Below are 24757 nucleotides of genomic sequence, written 5' to 3'. Positions count from 1 at the left end.
CTGTAATGAAACTGTGACATGTGTAAAAAAAAAAGTTAGTTCAACAGTTTTAAAAAAGAAATATATCTAAAAAGAATTTTTTGTTTTCTAGTGATTAAAAAATGCATGTGTTCTTAAGTTGAATAACAAAAGAATTTTGGGATAAACAGTCACACTTATCGTGGACTAATGAGGTTCTCCGGCAGTCACGTAGCGTAAGAAGTAATTAAGTGAACAAACAAGGCTGTTACGGAAAACCTCAGGGTCTGGCTGACGAAATTTATCCAATATAAAAAGGTAAGGGAGAGGTCCAAGATTCATCTCTCAGCAAGCAACCACAATCTGCATAACATGGGTGGAATACCAGCATTCTTAATGTAAGTTGTATTTTTCTTTTGTACTAACTCGCTGTCATTTATATAAGGCTCCAAGCTGGACGAATAGTCTCCTGCGAGAGAACATAATCTAAATTTGTAATTTTAATCTCTAATTCATGTAAAATGAAGTCTTGCTTGTTGAAAAAGGAAATTATTAATTTGTTAATTTATATCTGACAGGCAAGAGATCCCTAACTACCTCATTATTTAAACATGGCTCCCAGACGAAAGAATACAGGTGGGGCCCTATATTAAATGACAGCAGTTTTTCTTTATACCAGACTTAATTTTTTTTCTTTTTTCCTTTTGGACGTTTTTTCAATAGTGGTATAGTTCTTTCAGTGCATTTGCTTTATATTTTTTTTATTTCTTGCTCACCAATATATTTTTTAGTGTATTCTAGTATTCTATAATGCCAATAACACGTAGTCTTGCGCAAACGATGGACATGAACGGTCACGTAGTAGTTCCGCAGTCTTTGACGACTCTTCCTGCTACTTCCATTAACCTACACGCTAACAGCACTACACCCCGTTCTATAACCCCAGAACCTGTAGTTAATACTCCTTCCCATACAATTACCCAACCTTCAGCCTCTGTCACGTTAGGCTCCGCATCCGTTTCGGTTAACCCCAACTCTCTCACCATATTTGCAGGGACAGCATTAGAGAGAGCAGATATGTTTTTAACTAATTTCGAATGCACAGCGAAAATATCTGGTTTTTCAGAAGATAGAATGAAAAATATTTTTTCGTTGTGTCTAGCAGATGTACCCTTGTATTGGTACCAAACCACTGCCGGGTTAGACTCTTTGTCATGGACAGATCTTAAAGAAAAATTTTTGAAACAATTTCGTTCTAACAACTTGCCTATATCAGCAACGGAAACATATAGGTCTAGGGTTCAGGACCCTCCCGAATCTCTTCTGCATTACTTATACGCCAAAAGATATTTGTCTACCCAACTAGGGAACCCGCCTAGTTTTGATGAATTTTTATTTGATGCTATTACAGGAATGCTGCCACATCACATAGTTGAATTTTCTCAAAAAACCATTCGCAACTTTGAAGAATTAATTACTCTAGCCTCTACTAGGGAACGAGCCGATAGATTAGCACAAAGACGGTTGGCAAGCCTGCCTGCTGTTTCTAGTATACGTCAGCCTTCTAACAGTATTTCCCAGGCGGCCAATGATTCACTTCAAAATATCATTACTCGCCTCGCCCTGATGCCCTCCAACTCCAAGTTAATACACATATGAATGCCCAGCCAGTACAGCACACTGTGGCATTTACAGAGGATGTACAGGCTAGCTCAATTAACTGCTCTTCATATCCGAATAATAGCTGTTGTTCGGACAACTTTCGTAGATCGAAACGGGCGTCCTTTCATCAATCCCCCAGTAGACATAGCGACATCCAACAGTCTAAAAATACTGCCACAGATCATCATTGCTGTGCTAATAAGCACAGGCAGTGCGCCTATGATCAAAAGTCAGACGACGTAATTAAGAAGTCTGAGGACAAAATTTGTGTATGTCAGAGCAACCCACATAATTCTGAATCGCAGCCGACGAACCAATCGAAACAGCAGAAACATTTTAAGAAAAAACAACGACCTTCCTTTCGAAATTCCAATCACCAACAATCAAGGGGTTTTTCCGCATCAACAAATTTTGCATCGATGTACCCTCCAGTCTACCCACATCCTTTCCCTGGATACTACCCCTCATCCTATTTTTTTCCCAATTACTCCCACCCATCTGCAGTCCCTAGTCAACATTATACTACCACTCCTCTGTCTTCCTTACCTTCCACGGACACTAGTCTAAAAAACGGGGAAAATTAAGGGGGACATAGAAGTTCCACCCCCTGTCAATCTCGATACTCATATTGTATCACATGATACAACTAATACCACTTCACAAAGTGCTACTATGCACACATTGCAACAGCTAGAGTTCGAAATGAACCCCAAACCGCATTTACACAAAAAATGCACATTACAGGTATCTATAATCTTTCAGCGTCAGTTAACGTACATACATGGGAAAATCTCAGGGAAAACACATTCTCTAATATTAGATACAGGCGCAGAATTTAATTTACTCCCCAGCCATTTAGTACCCCCTCAGGTAAAGCCTTTCCCACTGACTACAGTACTAAACGGCATATCTGGGTTACCTCTTACCCTCATCCATGTGGTGACATTAACGGTAAATATACAGGGTTATAATTTTTCAATACTTTTTCGCATAACGCCCTTACGTTCCTTTCCCATCATTTTGAGTAATCAGTTTTTGAAAGAACATCTGGCACACTTAGATTATAACACTAGAACTTTAACATTAGAACATTTCGGTCAGAAAGCCCCCACCCCTCCTCCCAACAGTAACGCACAGGTACATCTACTAACAAATGTTACAAGCAAGTTCTCCCGAAAACAAACATTTGTTTTCCACACTGCCAAAACGCAAACAATCCCGGCGCAAGAGGTAGGCATGCTCAAACTGCATATACCGTTACATTCAGACATTAAGCATTTTTATATTCATTCGCCATTTCATGAAAATTTTAAGGGATGCTACACTGTACACTCAGCAATATCAACTGATAACCTTGCAATCCCTATTGTAAATTTATCTAATTATGACCAGACTTTCACACAGGGACCGCCCATTGCATTGGGAACAGTCCTTCCAAAGGACATACAGGAATCGAATGTGTTTTCAGTAACTCAGCTGTACGAACCAACCGAGAAACATGCAGAAGAGAACCGAATAGAAGAACGCATGGCCAAAATAAAAGACTATATTGATTTCACGAAATTCAATATAAATCCGGATCTTTCTCCTACTCAAAAACAACAAATGTTAGATGTTTTGAAAAAGAGAGTAACGACATTTAAATGGTTTCCTACGGACTTCACAAAAATTAAGACTTTTAGTGTCTCGTTAGACTTAATTGATCGTCAACCATTTGTCAATCGTCAATACACAATTCCGCATAGACTGCGCCTCAAGCTGAAAGAAAAGATTTTGCAATTTTTAGAACAAGACATAATACAGCCCTCCTCGTCCCAGTACAAGAATAACATCTTAGCAATAGTAAAACCGAACTGAAAAGGAGACCTTCGTGTTGTACTTGATTTACGCACGTTATCTGCTAAATGCCACACCACAGCTGATGCAATTCAACCAATACAGGAAGTATTGGACTCAATGGCAGAAGCCAAATGGATCATACACCTGGACCTATCTCAGTCGTTTTACCAGTGTCCCCTTGCAGAAGAAGACCGCCGTAGTACTGCTTTTTCGGTTCGTGACTTAAATTTACCACATTCACAGTACGAACTATGCGTACAGCCACAAGGCCACATAAACTCTACTATCAATTTACAACGCATTTTACGTACTATTTACCGTGACACTCCCGCCAAAAAGTTTTCTTTGTATGTTGATGACTTTTACATTTATTCCTCTTCATACTCACATTTGCTAGAAATTTTTGACCAAGTCTTGGAGCTACCAGAAAAACACTCATTGCTATTTAATATAGATAAATCAGAATTTGGGGTGACATCGGTAAAATGTCTTGGACACATTGTTTCTCACGGTTCTTTGAAACCTGATCCGGCCAAAATAGACGCTATCACTAAACTACCCAAGCCCACAACAATCAAAAAATTACGGGGATGGCTTCCTAGTGTTAATTTTTACAGGAACCACATCCCTTTCATCTCGCAAAAACTTGAGCCCTTATACAAGGCCCTCCGGGGGAACCCAAAAAAGTTACAATGGACTCCTGAGATGGAATAGGCATTTGAAAGCATGAGGCAGCTTTTAGTTCACCCCCGGTACTACAGCTTTACAGCGTAGACAACACAGAACACATGGTAATGTGCGATTCGTCAACAGATGGCGTTGGCGCATGTTTTTTGCAGAGAAAGATAAGAGAAAAAGACTATCACACGGTATGTTATATATCGGCAAGACACTCACAACGGATAAGACCACTTCCTATTCATAATTTGGAATTGTTTGCCATTTCTTTGCACTAACAAAGCTTAAGAAATATTTATTAGGTCACCATTTCACTTTAGTAACAGACAATAAATCGTTACTTGCTCTAAAATCCACCACACAATTGACGCCAAAAATTTTGCGGTGGTTGGAACAGATTAACCAGTATGATTTTACATTTCTCCACCTGCGCTCTGCCCAGAATCCGGTCAGTGATTTATTAAGTAGGAATCCATTACCTTTCGATGAAAAAGATTTACAGCTATGAGACGCAGACGTACATCCTTATCATCTGTTAGCCTTAGACACAAAAACAGACATGGCTCAACTTCAACGTAATGACCCATATTTTTCAAAAATTATTACCGCACTCATTACTGAAGACCGCACGAACAAACATTACGAGACTTGGAACAAACAATACTTTTTTCAGAACAACCTATTGTACCGCAAAATTTATTCCCCGACCCAGCCACGCACTTTACTTTGTGTACACAAAATTTTTGCGTGATATTATTTTTGATGAATTTCACAACAACTCGTTGATTCATCCTGGGTATCTGAAGGTATATTATCTCATTCGCAACAAATATTACATACCTAACTTAAAAAACTGGCGTCACAATAAATTACAGTCCTGTTTAGATTGTGGATACTTCAAACGCAACTACCAGAAAGTTGTTGATCACGTGCAAAAATTGCCCCCCACTAATCTCTTCTCTACGTGGCAAATAGATATTTGTGGTAAATTATTGCCATCAGAAGGAAATGAATTCACCCATTTCTATGTGGCTACTGACCTACATTCATCATATAATGTGACCAAACCAATAAAAACACCTACCTCAGATGCTTTTATTGATTTCATCACGCATAAAATAATAATTCCCTTTGGTGTCATGGAGATTATTTATACAGATCAACAATCTACCCACACCAGTACAAAAACCAAAGCTTTTCTAAATTCTATGGGTATCAAAATTAAGTACGCACTACCGGGCGCCCATAAAACAATTGGACAAGTCGAATCTCGCATTGCGAACTTACAAACAGTTCTCAAATTCTTAACAAGAGACAATCAGCGACAGTGGCCAAACTTCTTGAAAAGGGCCACAGCGACCATCAACCATAGCCCCCTAACAGCCTATGGAGTATCACCTTTTTATATCTTATTCGGACGTGAACCGCGCTTTCCTTTGCAAAATATTCTCTCTACCATTGACCCACCCACGGATGTTGCGGACAGATTAGCTATGCTGAATGAGTTTCGTGATCTATTTCAACGTTTGAAAGAAAAAAATGAAAAAAATGAGGCTCCCACGGAGTTTCTTCCTGGATCTCAAGTCTTGGTTGAAAAATTAGCAACGCGTAAGGACGAATGTGGTCCCCTTCGGTCACTTTACAACGGGCCATAAAGATTATTAAATAAAATTGATTCCAACACGTATCAACTTGACATGGATGGTAAGATCGTACGCGTGGCGAAAACTAGATTAAAATTATTCATTCCGGATACAGACAGCAATCCTACATTCGTTACCAAATATAAACAATTCCTAAACACATATCCGTGATTAAATAAACTACCAAGATGGAAATTGAGTAATTCTGACATTTCATTTAAGTTACCGCCTTCGTCTCACACTTAAATAACAAAAAGAACATACGCACAAACGTAATTAATTCGGTGAGTAAAAAAAATCCTATACTTAAATGTAACAACGGGTAAATATCACAAAATTATTAAACCACGTACATTAGTTTCGGTATTTACCAATCCTTATTTCACCAGCCCGGTACGTTCCACATTCTTCCTTGTTTTGAAGCGGCCAGCAAAACGGGTTCTTCATTTTCAACCCCCGCACAGAAACAAATTAATTTTATTTAAACACTTCATATTTAATCACTCCACATCTTTTTTTCACTATCCCACATATCCAAGGTACATAACCTAACATCACTCGATCACTGTCACAACCCTTCCCTACCCCAACACATAGTAATTGTACAAATCTGTTAATAGCATAAACAAATTCCTTCGGCTCTAAAACAGCCAATCACAGCGCGAGAAAAGTTCCACTTTTGAAATCAGCACCCTCAAGGTCGATTAGCAACGGCACACGTGTTCAATTACTCACGGAGACACATTCCTTTAATGAGGAGAAAGTTTGCGTTTTTCCACAAAAATACCCAAACAGGAAATAAAGGATTTATTTTTGGTTCAACATACTGTTAGCTTTCTACGTCTGACCTTCTAACACGCACGAGTAGCAATAAATTTTATACATTTCTTTTAGTTAATAATACCTTACTTTTATATATGAAAGCTCACTACGGATTTTTTTTCTTTTTACAGATTTATAGTATTTTCTGGCCTTATATCCCCATCCCACACACAATCTCTCAAACCAGAAGGGGTAGAAATTACAATTGGGGGGAATTTCGTGAAATTCCACAGGCCATTATGTATAGTACAATGGTACCTTTAATATATTCCTTCCAAATTCCTATCCTGGAGAGTAACTCTATAACGTTAGAGTGTACACCAGCAAATGAGTGCCGATACTGTTTGCCATTGCTAACACTGATCCAATCAGCAAATAACTTTTCTCAGCACCTCATGAAGGCAACGTATAACTCTAAATTCGGTTTTTTGCCTAAGAATACAAAAAATAAACGTACACTGCTACGCTTCCTGGGATCTTTTCTCAACTGGGCGACCGAAGTTGCAACGGAAGATGAGATAACACATTTTCAATCACATGAAAATGAATTAAAACAACACATTCAAATACTAGAACAAAAAGAAATAACTGTTCATTCGGAATTACATAATATGTCTGTACTCGTTTCCAGACTAGCCAAAGAAACTAAAGACAGTTTTGCGGATGTTCAAACTGCCTTCAAACGGATTATTCAAGATGAGCGGCAAATACAAGAAACGTTGCTTTCAGATAAACGGCAATTAACATCCTTTATACAACTTAACTTCAATCTTCATTCTCTATTGTTGAACAAATTACACCAACTTTTAGAAATGTCCATTTTCAACGACATATACTTAGCATGTAACGAAAACAGAATACCTAGCACCTTGATTACTCATAGTATGTTAGAGAAGGATCTTACACGCTTAAACTTACAGTTACTTAAAAAAGGAATTAAAATACACCCGTTACTTTCAGCGCATACGGCTTATAAGATGCCTATAGTTAACTGTAAGGTTACTCCATCTACAGTATATATGAAGATTACAATACCGATTATTCCGGTCAATACCAAATACTCGTTTCATGAATTACTTACATATCCTATTCGTCTCAACGATGAAACATGCAGTTTACAGACCGACATTCAATACGTACTTTTTAATAATACACAGATTATTTTACTCCCCAATGATGCAATCCAACACTGCACGATCTCTCAAAAGCCATTTCTGTGTAAAATACCCGCGATTAATCACAATGCCCCCCCTTCTCCCACTGTTTACAGCATTTACGTTTCCCAAAATTCACAGGCGACTATAAAACGGTATGCCCTTTCTCTTGCACCACAAATCATTCGTTAACCATAACGCCACTAAGCAATACCGAATTTGTTCTCATTAATGCTCCCATTTCTTTATTTACCTTATCCCCACAGGGACGGAACTCCATGTTCCACACACGCGTACCATTAAAGTGACTTTACCCTGTGAACACAAGTTAGTCATGGAAGAACAAACTCTTATTTTTCAGCCGGACTTATGCCACAGTGATCAAATTTTACCACGTCATTTAGTATTAACACATGCTTTACATATAAATGATTCTCTCTTTCAATTGCCTCATGATCGATTATTCGCTTTTAAATCCAATTTCTCCAATATCCCCCTGAATTACAGTTCAAGAATATCCGAAATTTCACCCATTACCATCAACGATACAACCTTACCTTGGAGCAGTTGAATACCGCTTGAATACTCGATACCTATAAGTACTTCAATGACGTCATTACAATTTCTCATAACGATTACTAACTCGGTATTTCTTGTTATCCTCTACAGACGTTTTAAAGCCTTCCAACTTTCGGTACCCAGTTCGAATCCAGAAGCCATTCCCTTGACACAATTACATTAATTTTTTCTTTTATTTTTTTTCAGAATGTGTTTTGCCTTCTTACTTCTGTTCCCTACCCCCACTTTAGCCCTTTCATTCTTTGATATCACACTTCTGACAGTGACACCTCTAACACTGTTATTGCTTGTCACTCTAGGAATATTCTGTTGCAAACGTTACTTAGCGTACAAAACACATAACCTTCGCATACAAACACATAACCCCATTGCATTACGACCCCTTCCACCTACGATCCAAAATTCCACAGTATCCCACTACCTACAAACAGAGTCTAGCGTTCTAATCGCACATCCTTCATATACCTCCAGTCGACCATTTTCCTTCTAGTTAATATTTTCAGAGGAGGACCCGTCTTAGACTGACCTTTTTCCTATTCAAAAACAAAAACAAATAATAAAACAATAAAATAATCAAGCGACAAACTACATATTCCATCTTTGACACTGAAATACTCACTATATCACTACTGAACCTCAAAATTGATAATTATTTCTAATATATACAATCTGGTATAAAGGATAATATGAAAAATACAACAATCCCTTTTCACCTCTACCGTATCCCGAATCCCTTTGCCACCCTTCAACAAGCAAGGCACAGCAAGGAACCAGGAACCTCCAGCGCCGAAGTTCCAGTCACCCAATTAAAGCCAGCTGGAGCCACCAGGAAATCTCCCATGCCTGGGTTCGTCAGCCCAATTGAAGCCAGCAGCCGGAAACTATGCATGTGTTCATCAGTCCAATTGGAGCCACAGGAAATCTCCCATGACCGGGTTCGTCAGCCCAATTGAAGCCAGCAGCCGGAAACTATGCCTGTGTTCATCAGTCCAATTGGAGCCACCAGGAAATCTCCCTTGTCTGGGTTCGTCAGCCCAATTGAAGCCAGCAGCCGGAAACCATGCCTGTGTTTCTCAACCCAATTGAAACCAGCTGAGAAACCATGCCTGTGTCCACCAGCCCAATTGAAGCCACGGGAACTCTCCCATGCCTGGGTTCCAGTTTGCGACATAACCCCGCTCCCCCCCACACACAGTATGGACTCCACGACGCAACATTATTTCACCACAGACTCGATGTGTTCAAGCTCCATGAACATTAACATATGTGAATGTTTTTTCTTTTTTTATGTATATGTGTAGACTACTAGTTCTCAAGTGTCAGTGTCTGCAAACATAATGTGGACAGAACTGAATGATGACATGAGTGAAAAAAAAAGAAAGAAAAGGAGTGACACACACTACGGTGTTGTTCAGGAACAGTTCCTCATCAGTGGGGGAATGTAATGAAACTGTGACATGTGTAAAAAAAAGTTAGTTCAACAGTTTTAAAAAAGAAATATATCTAGAAAGAACTTTTTGTTTTCTAGTGATTAAAAAAATGCATGTTGAATAACAAAAGAATTTTGGGACAAACAGTCACACTTACCGTGGACTAATGAGGTTCTCCGGCAGTCACGTAGCGTAAGAAGTAATTAAGTGAACAAACAAGGCTGTTACGGAGAACCTCAGGGTCTGGCTGACGAAATTTATCCAATATAAAAAGGTAAGGGAGAGGTCCAAGATTCATCTCTCAGCAAGCAACCACAATCTGCATAACATGGGTGGAATACCAGCATTCTTAACGTAAGTTGTATTATTCATTTGTACTAAGTCGCTGTCATTTATATAAGGCTCCAAGCTGGACGAATAGTCTCCTGCGAGAGAACATAATCTAAATTTGTAATTTTAATCTTTAATTCATGTAAAATAAAGGCTTGCTTGTTGAAAAAGAAAATTATTAATTTGTTAATTTATATCTGACAGGCAAGAGATCCCTAACTACCTCATTATTTAAACAAAACGGATTGGAACCAGAACAACGAAATCAAGCTTCGCTCAGTGAAACGTATTTGGGGCAGTTGAGGATATGAAGTTATCCGTACTTGCTTCAGAATCGGATATTCTCATCTCACTCATTCCCATTTACTTCGTGGCCCTAACCTACGTATTATGAAGAACGTGTCGTTCCACTGAGTATTCGAATATTGTTGTAGAATATCCAGAATACTCAGACCTCAAATTATACTTAGTACTACCTAAAATTCTTAATCAGGTTTTAAGGGATATTGCAGTATCAGTTGATTGTATTCTCACGGTTATTGGTAATATTTGAAGTGGTTAACGCGTTCTCACGTTTTCTTTTTACACCGTATACTCTTCCTGTTACGTGTTATTATTATTGCTGTTCCTACTTTACTTTTCTAGGTACTGTATGTTTTGATTTTTATTCTTCTGGTCTTTGCACATTTCGTTGGAACTCCATTTTATTTTTGTTTTGTTTTAACGCGTACTGTTTTTCTGTTTATACTTCAATTTTTACGTTACTTTTTGAACATGTAATCGACAGAATGTACAGTATTGACCATTGGTCTCATCGTGACGTGTACATATAACGTGGCTGCTTTCGTTCTCATTAAACACCCAGTAATTAATCAATTAATCCGCTTTATCTCTTTTTAAGGCGATGAAATTCAAACGTCTCAATCACAAGTAACTATTAAGATGGATGCTGAAACAATAAATCACCATCTCAATACAGTACTCAGACAGATTGAAGTCACCAGGTTTTTATGTGATTGTGAAAAGAAAGGACGAGAAGTGTCCAAACTATTGCTGGAAATAAGACAATATTGGAAAAACAACACAGAATTAGAACTAGCACCAGCTGTACCTACGTTATTTGGGGGCAATGTTGAAAGGATCTTACTGTCTGTCACTGTCATATTATCTGGAGATAACGTGGAAGAAGGATTTGGCTTGGGAATCAGGTACGTTTAAGTTAGAATATAGCACATTATGTTAGTTTCAATGTTGATGGAATACCATGCTACGTTGTTCGCATAAGTAGTGAATTCTTCAAGTAATATATGACTGTTTGTTATGCTCTTGATTCTTGAAACTTCTAAATCATTTACATAGTGTTTGACTATCAAATGTACTATTCATGAAGTTTAAATTCAGCTCTCATGCGAGTTTTTTGCTTATTTGATTATATTAGTTACCATACCTAACACTCAGATTACGCACCGTGAATGTATATTTTCTTTTTCTTTCTTTTTTTAGTACTATACCTGATTTAGGTATGTCCCATTGTATTCGCAGATATATCCGGTTCATGCTTCTCAAACTTGGGTTCTAGTTCCTTTGTATAGGAAGGACGTATTTTCTTCAGTTCCTCTTGTGTATTTACATTTATGATACCCTATTAATATTTATGATAGTACATTGTGCACTCCTGGTCAGTTAAGTAATGACAATTTAATGTTGTCTTGTAGTGATCTGGATATCATTTCCGGAAGTTAATTTTAAAATCTACCAATGCCTTTTTCGTAAGTGTTTGTTTTTCTGAACGCAATTGCATTTCCTATGGAGATATGTTATTAGATGTGTGGAAATGTGTTTATTAGTGCATTGAAGTTTAACGTAATTAATATTACTATATAATTATTTAATATAGTAGCTACTGCTTAGTGCAAGTGTTACCTCTAGTCAGGTTTTGTACCTCCACAGAAGATCGAACACGTATTCTCGCACCAACTTATGCCCATTATTTAGGTCGCAAAAGAAGAATTCTATATACAATTCTGTTGTACGTAAATTAACTTGCGGCAGAAATATCAGTACATACTGCCAACTATCGTCTATTGTACAAGTAAATCACTTCGAGCGTCTGATTATGGTCTAACTTGAATAGATCTGGTGGTAGTAACGCAGAATTTGCGCTCGCGCGAGTTGTGACGTTTCACATCTTTACTGGAGCCAGAGGTGTATACAAACTGTCCTGCCACCACAGTGACTGTGTGGCTTCCACTGATGCAATCTAAGTTGCCGTGTCATCCAAAGTACACGAACCATAAGCAATTAACGGAGACAAGTCTATTTTTTGTATTCCAACGGCTCTTATCAACGACCTTCGCGTTCTCATCGCCAACTACGTGCTCGGTGGTTTCTGCAGTCTTGACACGAATCAAAGTTAGTCGTGTCGAGCGACCGCAATCATTTCTGTATCTAATTTGGTAACATCCCTCTCTATGCCCCTAAACGCGCTGATAAATGAAAATTTCGATGATGATTTTCTTCATCGTGAGTGCAAAGGGAGCTAAAAATACTACTCAATATCTGCACGAAGTTTAACTATGTGTACTATATGTACCAAATTTCACAGAAGTAAATCCCCACGTTAAGCGGGTTTGCATATCCAGGGTCCTAGCTATGAAAACATTTACGACCACTCCAACCCCAATCATTTCACAGATTAAACCTGTTGTATATATGTTATTAGGGCATACAATTGAATATAATTTATACGAAAGACTTTTATGCATTGCAAGAGTTGTAACGTCCAAATATTTACCACAAACATATAGTCGTATCGACATAAACAAAAAAAGAAAAAAAAGGTGGAGCAGGAAACCACTTTACATAAAAGTCAAAAGGGGCTCAGAGACGACATACGAACTGGACGGGCGGTTTGGGTCACTAGCCTATTAATCAGAAGTTCATGTGTTCAAACCCCGTAGGAAGTATAAGTTTTTTTTTATTAAAAGTGTGTTCCTACTTTCATCAGAGGACTGAGAACATTTCTTTGAATAAATTCTTGGCAACTACTTTTCTCTCAAATTTGATTAGAAGCGAACATTATATGAATTGCAAATCTAAAATCCACAGCTGAGAACAAAATATTAAGTATGTTCAATATTTCATTATTATCCTTTGATTTGTAATGAAAAACTAATTATAAACATTGAAATTTCAGAACATTCTCCCCGGGTAATGGTCAATATATGAATGAGAGAAAACTGATAAAACATTGTTAGTCCACTTTGAGCATGATCAAAGATAACTTATGGCCACGAAGGGGGAAATTTATGTCGACAGGCTGTCAAATCCTCCCACAGGTCATGCCCTGAAATCATCACTGTTTGAAAGGTTTCCTTAACAAATAGAATATTGCATTTATTTCTTGTTCTACGTTTTGAAATGGAAAAATCATAATTTTAAGTAGAATTACAATACGATAAGCATAAAGATTTTTAGAACTAATAAAGTAAATATTCTTGTGTAAGTTACGATTTCTAATCGGATTACAACTCGAATATTCGTTTGCATCTCACTTTAAAGTAAATCATCTCTCTATATAATTCTTACTGGAAAGCATGTTAAACTCCAATTACTTAATCAATATTTTTAATAATATTTTTTATTGTAATACTTTTACTATTCAATGTTGTATACGCTTCATTTCCCAAAGCAAAACCTCGCAAATGTATAGTGGACTAGTGAATATTATCAAATAAATTATTATTTAGCTTACGTAAATACTACATCGCCTGATTTTAAACTTCGTACTTTAAATAGTAATAATAATAATAATAATAATAATAATAATAATAATAATAATAATAATAATAAAATCATAGCCATATCTTATAAGAATTCAGGCTTACTCAGTAAATGAATTCAACGTGGTCTTTATTCGAAGTTCTATTTATTCGAATCCGATAGAAATACAAAGAGAAACTTCGAGAACAGGTAAAAGAAAAATTTTACTTTGGTGGGAGTAGAACTAACCTTTAAGAGTATCTTTCAATTTACAGACAAATGCCATAGACACTTCATTTCTTTTCTTTGAAGTTAACTGATTCACTGAACGTAAGTTGTCTCTATTTTCTACTCGGTTATAGACGTTTTACAATCATTTCCTTTAAGCTTGAACCACAGGAACACGAATACAAAAACATTTAGGACAATTAAAATTACCCCACTGGGAATCGAACCCGGGACCCCGTACACCAAAGGCATACGTGCTAGCCACTAGACCAGCGGTAAGAGAGAATGAAATGTATTTTGAAGTGCCTGAAATGGATGCCTATTTCGCCCTGATGTAATATGTCAATTAATGTTTTTATGTTTACCGTATTCCTTACTTTGAGGAATACTATATGTTATTCATATAGGTTCTATTACGTATTCGTCCATAAATATTATATAAATTATCAGAATTATTCATGTTCTTTCATGGAAATTCACTGGTGCATGCACAGTAGAAACAGAACAATGCACTTTACTGATAATAGTCCGAATACAAATTTCTAACAGGTTGTAAGAATTCCTTAATGGAAGCAGTGGTTCCCAACCTGAGGACGCGCATCTTCCTTCTGGTTAAGCATGAAGAGAGAGTAAGGCGGCGAAAGCTACTGGCAGGAATGACTTGTGAAATAAATAAATAAAGCACCACTTACAATGATTCTTTAAAATTTAGCTTGACAATTTTATAATGACCGTTTAAAAAATAATACTGCACTAGGAGGGTATGCTAAAGACATGCCGGAAATAAATGTAAATACCTGAGATTGTTATTATTATTATTATTATTATTATTATTATTATTATTATTATTATTATTATTATTATTGGTCTCCAACTTCTTGGCCGAGATGTGAAATATTCACCACCTTCTTCATATCACTTAATCAATTTCTTCGCTGTTTCCTTGTCACAGCCCATACCCTCTAGCTATCTGAATGACAGTTTGTCCCATAGTTACTCGACCTATGATTTCCCTTCGCATAGTAACAGATAGTTCGGTAGGAGGGAAGATAAACGGGCCCTCGGATTTTCGGTTCAAAATTGATCACAATCTCTTCCCTAGGTCCCAAATAGTGTTTCCTGAAAATTTCTGACCGCGGAAACTTCAGGAAGGTGCCCAAAATTACTATAGAATTTCCCAGATATGGGCAGGGAAGATAAACGGGCCCTCAGATTTTCGGTTCAAAATTGATCACAACGTCTTCCTTAGGTCCCAAATAGTGTTTCCTGAAAATTTCAGACGGCGGAAACTTCAGAAAGGTGCCCAAAATTCCTATAGAATTTACCAGATATGGGCAGGGAAAATAAACGGGCCCTCGGATTTTTGGTTCAAAATTGATCACAATCTCTTCCCTAGGTCCCAAATAGTGTTTCCTGGAATTTCAGAGCGCGGAAACTTCAGAAAGGTGCCCAAAATTACTATACAATTTACCAGATATGGGCAGGGAAGATAAACGGGCCCTCAGATTTTCGGTTCAAAATTGATCACAACGTCTTCCTTAGGTCCAAAATAGTGTTTCCTGAAAATTTCAGACCGCGGAAACTTCAGAAAGGTGGCCAAAATTCCTATAGAATTTACCAGATATGGGCAGGGAAGATAAACGGGCACTCAGATTTTTGGTTCAAAATTGATCACAACGTCTTCCTTAGGTCCCAAATAGTGTTTCCTGAAAATTTCAGACCGCGGAAACTTCAGGAAGGTGCCCAAAATTACTATACAATTTACCAAATATGGGCAGGGAAGATAAACGGGCCCTCAGATTTTCGGTTCAAAATTGATCACAATCTCTTCCCTAGGTCCCAAATAGTGTTTCCTGTAAATTTCAGACCGCGGAAACTTCAGGAAGGTGCCCAAAATTACTATACAATTTACCAGATATGGGCAGGGAAGATAAACGGGCCCTCAGATTTTCGGTTCAAAATTGATCACAATCTCTTCCCTAGGTCCCAAATAGTGTTTCCTGAAAATTTCAGACCGCGGAAACTTCAGGAAGGTGCCCAAAATTACTATACAATTTACCAGATATGGGCAGGGAAGATAAACGGGCCCTCGGATTTTCGGTTCAAAATTGATCACAATCTCTTCTCTAGGTCCCAAATAGTGTTTCCTGAAAATTTCAGACCGCGGAAACTTCAGGAAGATGCCCAAAATTACTATACAATTTACCAGATATGGGCAGGGAAGATAAACGGGCCCTCAGATTTTCGGTTCAAAATTGATCACAATCTCTTCCCTAGGTCCCAAATAGTGTTTCCTGAAAATTTCAGACCGCGGAAACTTCAGGAAGGTGCCCAAAATTACTATACAATTTACCAGATATGGGCAGGGAAGATAAACGGGCCCTCGGATTTTCGGTTCAAAATTGATCATAACGTCTTTCTTAGGTCCCAAATTGTGTTTCCTGAAAATTTCAGACCGCGGAAACTTCAGAAAGGTGCCCAAAATTACGACCTAAGAAAGACGTTATGATCAATTTTGAACCGAAATTCCGAGGGCCCGTTTATCTTCCCTGCCCATATCTGGTAAATTCTATAGGAATTTTGGGCACCTTCTGAAGTTTCCGCGGTCTGAAATTTTCAGGAAACACTTTTTGGGACCTAAGAATAACGTTATGATCAATTTTTAACCAAAAATCTGAGGGCCCGTTTATCTTCCCTGCCCATATCTGGTAAATTCTGTAGTAATTTTGGGCATCTTTTTGAAGTTTCCGCGGCCTAAATATTTCAGGAAACACTATTTGGGACCTAAAAAAGACGTTGTGATCAATTTTGAACCGAAAATCCGAGGGCCCGTTTATCTTCCCTGCCCATATCTGGTAAATTGTACAGTAATTTTGGGCACCTTTCTGAAGTTTCCGCCGTCTGAAATTTTCAGGAAACACTATTTGGGACCTAAGGAAGACGTTGTGATCAATTTTGAACCGAAAATCTGAGGGCCCGTTTATCTTCCCTGCCCATATCTGGTAAATTGTATAGTAATTTTGGGCACCTTCCTGAAGTTTCCGCGGTCTGAAATTTTCAGGAAACACTATTTGGAACCCAGGGAAGAGATTGTGATCAATTTTGAACCGAAAATCCGAGGGCCCGTTTATCTTCCCTGCCCATATCTGGTAAATTCTATAGGAATTTTGGGCACCTTTCTGAAGTTTCCGCGGTCTGAATATTTCAGGAAACACTATTTGGGACCTAAGGAAGACGTTGTGATCAATTTTGAACCAAAAATCTGAGTGCCCGTTTATCTTCCCTGCCCATATCTGGTAAATTGTATAGTAATTTTGGGCACCTTCCTGAAGTTTCCGCGGTCAGAAATTTTCAGGAAACACTATTTGGGACCTAAGGAAGACGTTGTGATCAATTTTGAACCGAAAATCCGAGGGCCCGTTTATCTTCCCTCCGACCGATACTTCTCTACAGCCTTTAGAGCAAGGTATTTTGACAGCCTGTAGAAATTTGCATTGTCATTCGTATTAACAATGACAATAAAGTTGATTTTTCTGTTTCTACTGTGCATCGTCAGCATCATTATATCAGAAGTATTCCGCTATACTTCAGCGGGTCACTTACCGCGGCTGAGAAACTGCCATGCTCCACGATCTTCTGTTAACCTTTCCATCTTCACATACGATTTTTCTCTTTTGATATCGCCAATAGACTAATTCAGTTTCTATATAGTCTAATTCGTCCCCTCCCTCTCTTCCTTACCATATCCTCTAGCACATCCCTCATGATACAATTCCTTCTTAACCATTATCCCAACCAGTTTTTCTTCCTCTTCTTAATATATTTCTCCTTCCATTTCTAACACCGTCTCATTCGTTTTCCTCTCCACCCAACTATTTCTCTCCATTCCTCTCCACGCACATATTTCGAAAGCCTTGAATTGTTTATCATCATTTTTGCGTAATGTCCATATTCCTGCCAAGTAAATACAGTAAAATACAGTTCGTGAAGCAATTTATGAGTCTTTTTTTAAAAAATTGTATTCAAGGTCCAACAAAATAGTATGTTCTTCATCCTAAAGGCTTCTTTCGCCGTTTCTCTCCTTCCTTTTATTTCACGTTCGCATCTCATATCATCACTAATAATACTACTCAGATATCGAAAACTAGTCATTTGTTGTTTTCTCCCGCTCCTATTTCTATATTTGATACCGATCGCTTCGTTTCAATCACAATGGATTTTGTCTTTCTAACATTTATTTTCATCCCATATTCTTCAGAAGCCCTTCTCAAGTTTTCTACATCTTACTAATATTCTTTTTAGATTCTGCAACAACAACTATATCAACCCCAAACCGTATACACCTCATCATTTTATCTCCTACCGACATTTCATCTTCATTAGGTACACTCGTTTTCGCTATCTCTTCTACATAGCAATTAAATAATGTCGGCGAAATACATAATATCTGTTCAACTCACCTTCCAATTACACTGTCCGTCTACTGTGCATGCACCAGCGAATTTCCATGAAAGATTGTAAATAATTCTGATAAGTTATATAATATTTATGGACGAATACGTAATAGAACCTATATGAATAACATATAGTATTCCTCAAAGAAACGAATACGGTAAACATAAAAACATCAATAGACATATTACATCAGGGCGAAATAAGCATCCATTTCAGACACTTCAAAATACATTTCATTCTCTCTTACCGCTGGTCTAGTGGCTAGCACGTATGCCTTTGGTGTACGGGGTCCCGGGTTCGATTCCCAGTGGGGTAATTTTATTTGTCCTAAATGTTTTTGTATTCGTGTTCCTGTGGTTCAAGCTTAAAGGAAGTGAGTGTAAAACGTCTATAACCGAGTAAAAAATAGAGACAACTTACGTTCAGTGAATCAGTTAACTTCAAAGAAAAGAAATGAAGTGTCTATGGCATTTGTCTGTAAATTGAAAGATTCTCTTAAAGGTTAGTTCCACTCCCACTAAAGTAAAATTTTTCTTTTACCTGTTCTCGACGTTTCTCTTTGTATTTCTATCGGATTCGAATAAATAGAACTTCGAATAGAGACCACGTTGAATTCATTTATTGAGTAAGCCTGAATTCTTATAAGATATGGCTATGATTTTATTATTATTATTATTATTATTAGTATTATTATTATTAGTTAAAGAACGAAGTTTCAAATCAGGCGATGCAGTATTTACGTAAACCAAATGATAATTTATTTGATAATATTCACTAGCTCACTATACATTTGCAAGGTTTTGCTTTGGGAAATGAAGTGTATACGCATTGAATAGTAAAAATATTAAAATAAAAATATATTATTAAAAATATTGATTAAGTGATTGGAGTTTAACATGCTTTCCAGTAAGAATTATATAAAGAGAGAGGATTTACTTTAAAATGCGATGCAAACGAATATTCTAGTTTTAATCCGATTAGAAACCGATAACTACACAATACTATTTACTTCATTAGTTCTATAAACCTTTATGCTTATCGTATTATAATTATCTTTAAAATTATGATTTTGTCATTTCAAAACGTAGAAAGAGAAATAAATGTAATATTTTACCTAGATGTTTGTTAAGGAAACCTTTGAAACAGTGATGATTTCAGGGTATGACCTGTGGCAGAATTTGAAAAATGAAAATGAAATCTTTGACTTTTACGTCCCACGGTTATGACGTGTAGGCTAAAGGAGACGGTGATGATGATTAATGAATGAAATGGTTGAATGAAGAAGGTGGGACGAAACGGGAGAACACCGAGAAAACCCACGCACACAGTATTTGTCTACCACAAGGTGTGGCAGAATTTTTGACCCTGTCGACATAAATTTGTGCCCATGTGTTCGATCATGCTCAAAGTGGACTAATAAGGTTTTATCAGTTTCCTCTCATTCATATATTGACCATTACCCGGAGAGAATCTTCTGAAATCTTCAATGCTTATAATTAGTTTTTCATTACAAATTAAAGGATAATAATGACATATTGAACATATTTAATATTTTGTTTTCAGCTGTGGATTTTAGAATTGCAATTCAAATAATGTTTCCTTCTAATCGAATTTGAGAGAAAAGTAGTTGTCAAAGGTTTATTCAAAGAAATGTTCTCAGTCCTCTGATGAAAATAGGAACAAACTTTTAAGAAGAAAAAAGAACGAATATTTCCTACAGAATTGGAACACATAGACTTATGATAGACTATTGCCCCAAACCGCTCGACCAATTCGTACTTCACTGAGCTTCTTTAGACTTTTATGTAAAGTGCTTTCCTGCTCCACATTATTATTATTATTATTATTATTATTATTATTATTATTATTATTATTATTATTATTATTATTATTATTATTATTATTATTATTATTTTGTTTATGCCGATACGACTATAAGTTTGTGGTAAATATTTGGGCGTTACAGGTCTTACAATGCATAAAAGTCTTTTTCGTATAAACTACATTCAATTTTACGTCCTTATAACTTCTATGCAACAGGTTTCATCTGTGAAAAGATTGGTGTTGGTGTGATCGTAAATGTTTTCATAGTTAGGAGCCTGGATATGGAAACCCGCTTATCGTGGGGATTTACTTTTGTGAAATTTGGTACTACTTTTCACTTCAAGTGAGACCAGTTTAGGATCACCATCTCATCATGTAATACAACAGAAACTGCTTGCGCGAATGTTAGCCAAGAAATTTAAGTGTGGCGCCTTGTGCAAGGTGTATCCGTTATTATGTTAACTGTGTTGATGATTATTCTGCTTGATCAAGGGATTCACCAGTCATTTAGAGTCAGGAAAAAATCCAGCAGCTCATGGCTGCCAAAAGATATGCACTACTGATCAAGGTTGTAAATGAACGCGCTTGTTTGAGTTAGCTCAGTTGAGTACGCTCGTTTTACGTGAATTTTATCATTTTGAAAGATATGACCATTTGTTGCGTTCAACTCGAAATAAACATGAATTTGAGCGCAAAACCACGTTCAATTTCATATTCAACACCAGATATTGTAATTTTCACAAAATCATGTAATCGTTCAATTATACGTTTGCTGTTATCAGATCCCTCAGAGGAGACTTTTTGTCATTAAGCAAATGATGCAGTATATGGAGGTTAGCGCTAGAAGTAGCTCGAGGCAACTGAAAGTTTGTCTATTTCAAGTGATATTTGTTTAATTTGCGGAATATATCGTATTTTTTTTAAATGTATGTCCGTAATTATAAAACGATTGGTATGTACGAACAAAAGATAGAAAAAATATCAAGCCTTATTGTATAATGGGTAGGTTATTTTACTTGTAAAGAAATCAAAGAAATAGAGAATATTGTAATCTGCAAATTTTGAGACCAAAAATATCCTTGGCATTTGTTAAAAAATCAATTGTTTCTTAAATTTCTCCATGTAATAAAACATTTTTTTCTTTCCATTGTAAAATTGAAACTATGGTGTTGTTGAGCATCAAGTTAGTTTTGCTTGGAATTACAAATTATACATTACTTCATTTATTCTTTTTCTTTTTTTCTTTTTCTTTCTTTATTTTTATTTATTTATTTTTACTCTCGAGGGACGATACGAGAGGAAAACGTATGGCGGTCATGGAAAAATCAAATTCTAGGATTTGACGGATTTACTCGTTTCATGGTCCCTACATGCGAAAAATTACTTTTAGAATGTCTGTCCGTTGGTTCGTCCCGATGTATGTACACTTGCCCAGCTGCCAAATACCACATCCACCTGCGAAATGAATGTATCCACAGCAGATTTGAACCTTAAGCTTCTTATAAGATTTCTGAGGAGGCTCTTTTGAATTTTCTGTTTACTCCAAAAAATAATGGTAGTTATTGAAGATTAGAGATACAAAATTGTGATTTGCTCAAAAACGGCTCTCACGATGTTGTTCATATTTCATACATGAATACTTCATGAACAGCCCTATGCTGCTGTATAAGCCATATTTTGAAAAAGAAAATCTGGAAGTCGTAGTTACTCTTACGGGTGTTATTTTCCCACAATTTTCTCAAAAACGACTCAGGCAATTTTGTTTATATTTAAAAAATAATAATTTAAATATAAATTAATAATATGACAATATAATAACTCATTTGTCCTAAAAAGAAGATCTAGAAGGTTTAGTTTAATCTTGAGGTGAGGTTTTTCAGACGATTTTCTCAAAACCGACTCAGGTGTTTTTTTTATTTCATTAAAAACATGTCAACACGGCGTAACTAATTTGTCTTTTAAAAATCACATGGCATAGCTTATTTTTGGGGATGAGTTTTTCCAAGAAGATTTTCTCAGCAATGAGTGAGACGATTTTTTTCATATTTAATAAATTAAACAATATTATTAGGGTCATTTGTTCAAAGACGGACATTTGTTAAAGATGGCCTACTCGCAACGTTTCGCGCATGGCAAAATTTGGAATTATTGGTTCTTGTTCCAACACACAGTTAATGTTTCTGAAATTGAGTGACATAACCACTGTGTTGGTAAAAGGAAGCATCCTACTATATACTTCTAAATACAAAGTTATATAAATACCAATATCAAAATGACTGATATAACTCTCTGCTTAATAAAAAAACTCGAAATATACAAGCGAACCTGTAGTTATATAAAAGTCAGGTGTAGAGGAGTATTAGATGAGGTGTGGAGCATACAGTGCTGCTTCGGGGTTTGAATGCAACAACATACAAGCGTGTCCTTTATTATTTTTCCTGCGTTAGGGTAAGGCGGCCCCTTCTGTGTATAAGCCATGTGGGGTAAGACAACCTCCAAAAATATTGTTATGCTAGTTGAATATGTCGTGGATTTAGATTAATAACTTTGCATCTTGCAATGATATGCAGTATAAGAGTTCCGAGACTCGCTTCAGTGTTTCATTTTCATGAATGCACATAACATAAGCAGGTAATTAGCCCTCATTAGGCGATTTAGTCGGGAGCATGCACTGGCGACCAGAAACAAAATTGTCCCAATTAGTGTAAGTCGTACTTTTGTATTGCAGAAACTGTATTTTTGCTGTATCGTATGTTGCTGAAATGAACAGTCAAGAAAGGAAGGTACTCAGGCGCAAAAGAGTTGTGAAAATCGAGGGAAAGGAATTTCAAGGAAACATAGTACAAACCATTGTTATAAGTGTGGCGGTTATTATTACAATGCAATGGATGGGAACCTTAGTTCAAGTGTAACGACTGCAAGGGTTGGTTCCATGACGACTGTTTTAGGCGAGAGAGTCCAGGTTGGAATATGTGCTCTTCGTGGTGTTTAGTAATGGTTTATAGTGGGTATATGGAATATGGAATACCATGCTGAAGTTTTATTTTTCACTTTTTATTACATTAAATATTTTTTATATATATGGGAGTACAATTTAAGGGGATTCATTTTTGCACAACTAACTTTTTAGCAGTAGGCTGACTTTGACACATGTTTGTAAAAACGGCTTACTTTTCACTACCTGCTGTTTTGATTTATTGTGCAGACAGGATGTCTGATTAGTGGATAACACCTGTTTTTTCTGATAACCTAAATAACAATAGTGGTAATCATTAAATTGCTTTCTCTTCAAAACTTATAGTTTCTTCTTATTCAGAGCCAAACTACTTGGAGATGCCGTCTTTAAACAAATGACCCTAGAGTTTAACGAAAATGAAATATTCAAGGACGAGACAAACATCAACCGATATATTTTTTAAACTGAACAAAATAATATGAATGAGTGGAGAACTTGTGCGTAGTTTCCGAGAAAATGGAGAAAACTCGCTATTTCAGGCTTTCCAATGCTCCTATATTTCCTATTTTTTCCTATATATTTGCGTCTCTTCCTATAAAGTCTTTATATTTCCTACATTTTAACGAAACTTCCTATATTTTTATGGCATTGCTACTTCCACTTGTGAAAATAACTTAAGAAACAAGGTTTGGATGGTTTAAGGGCCTTTTGTCCTCACAGTAAGGTGATTGAATGGAGATTTTTCTGTGTTCCTTCCTTTCCTGCTTACTGTCTAAAGATAGTTAGACCAAACAATATACAGTTAGCGAAAAACGTATTCATACATCTACAAAATGGGAGAAAAAAAAACTAGTTTCGTCATATTCATTAAAAAGTTCTATGGAGTAGTGATTTTAAAGACTTATAAATAATGTATTTAGATGTATCTGTACTTTTTGCACTAACTGTAGGCAAACAGTTGTAGAATATGTTACACATAGTCTAATATAAAAGTACAATACTTAACGTACAAATATGTAATGACAAGACCAAATATCTTTTGTGTTTTTCATACAGGGTATGATCCAATTGTGTCAAATTCATGGTGTTACCCATGCGATACACAATAATAGTGTCAATTATTTTAGCGTGTGGATGTTAGTTACACTTAACACTCGAGCAAGTGATACAGTCACTCAATGAATTCCTTACAGAAACTCCAAGATCTTTCCAATGAAATAATTTAGATAATATTGTAAAAGTAGAGTCGACATGAAGGTGATAAATGCCTGTATGATAACTAGTAAGTACATTTTTCATTAATAGTGTGCAAATTTTCCATTCAGTGACTCATAAAAATCACGAAAGAGAAAAATGTTGTGTTCGAGCTTGTAATATTTCTTCACATTCAAGCATTACGAAACTCGGATTCGTTAGTTTTCCCTTTGAAAATAGTAG

General features: G+C 36.5%; 1 protein-coding gene across 5 annotated transcripts in view; it reads left to right on the top strand.

The window, feature by feature from the left end:
* Sptz (zinc finger FYVE-type containing 26 spastizin) overlaps positions 1–24757 on the top strand; it is a gene marked incomplete in the record, with an annotated part of 1794825 nt that overhangs the window by 1656736 nt on the left and 113332 nt on the right. For all 5 annotated transcript variants that reach the window (XM_081731160.1, XM_081731159.1, XM_081731161.1 and 2 more), the window contains 1 exon segment: positions 10997–11303. In XM_081731160.1, coding sequence (XP_081587286.1) covers positions 10997–11303 — 307 coding nt within the window.

The sequence above is a fragment of the Thermobia domestica genome, chromosome 11, assembly GCF_964235325.1.
Source record: "Thermobia domestica chromosome 11, izTheDome1.hap1.1, whole genome shotgun sequence".
NCBI lineage: Eukaryota > Metazoa > Arthropoda > Insecta > Zygentoma > Lepismatidae > Thermobia > Thermobia domestica.
This window is presented reverse-complemented; position numbering and strand designations above follow the sequence as displayed.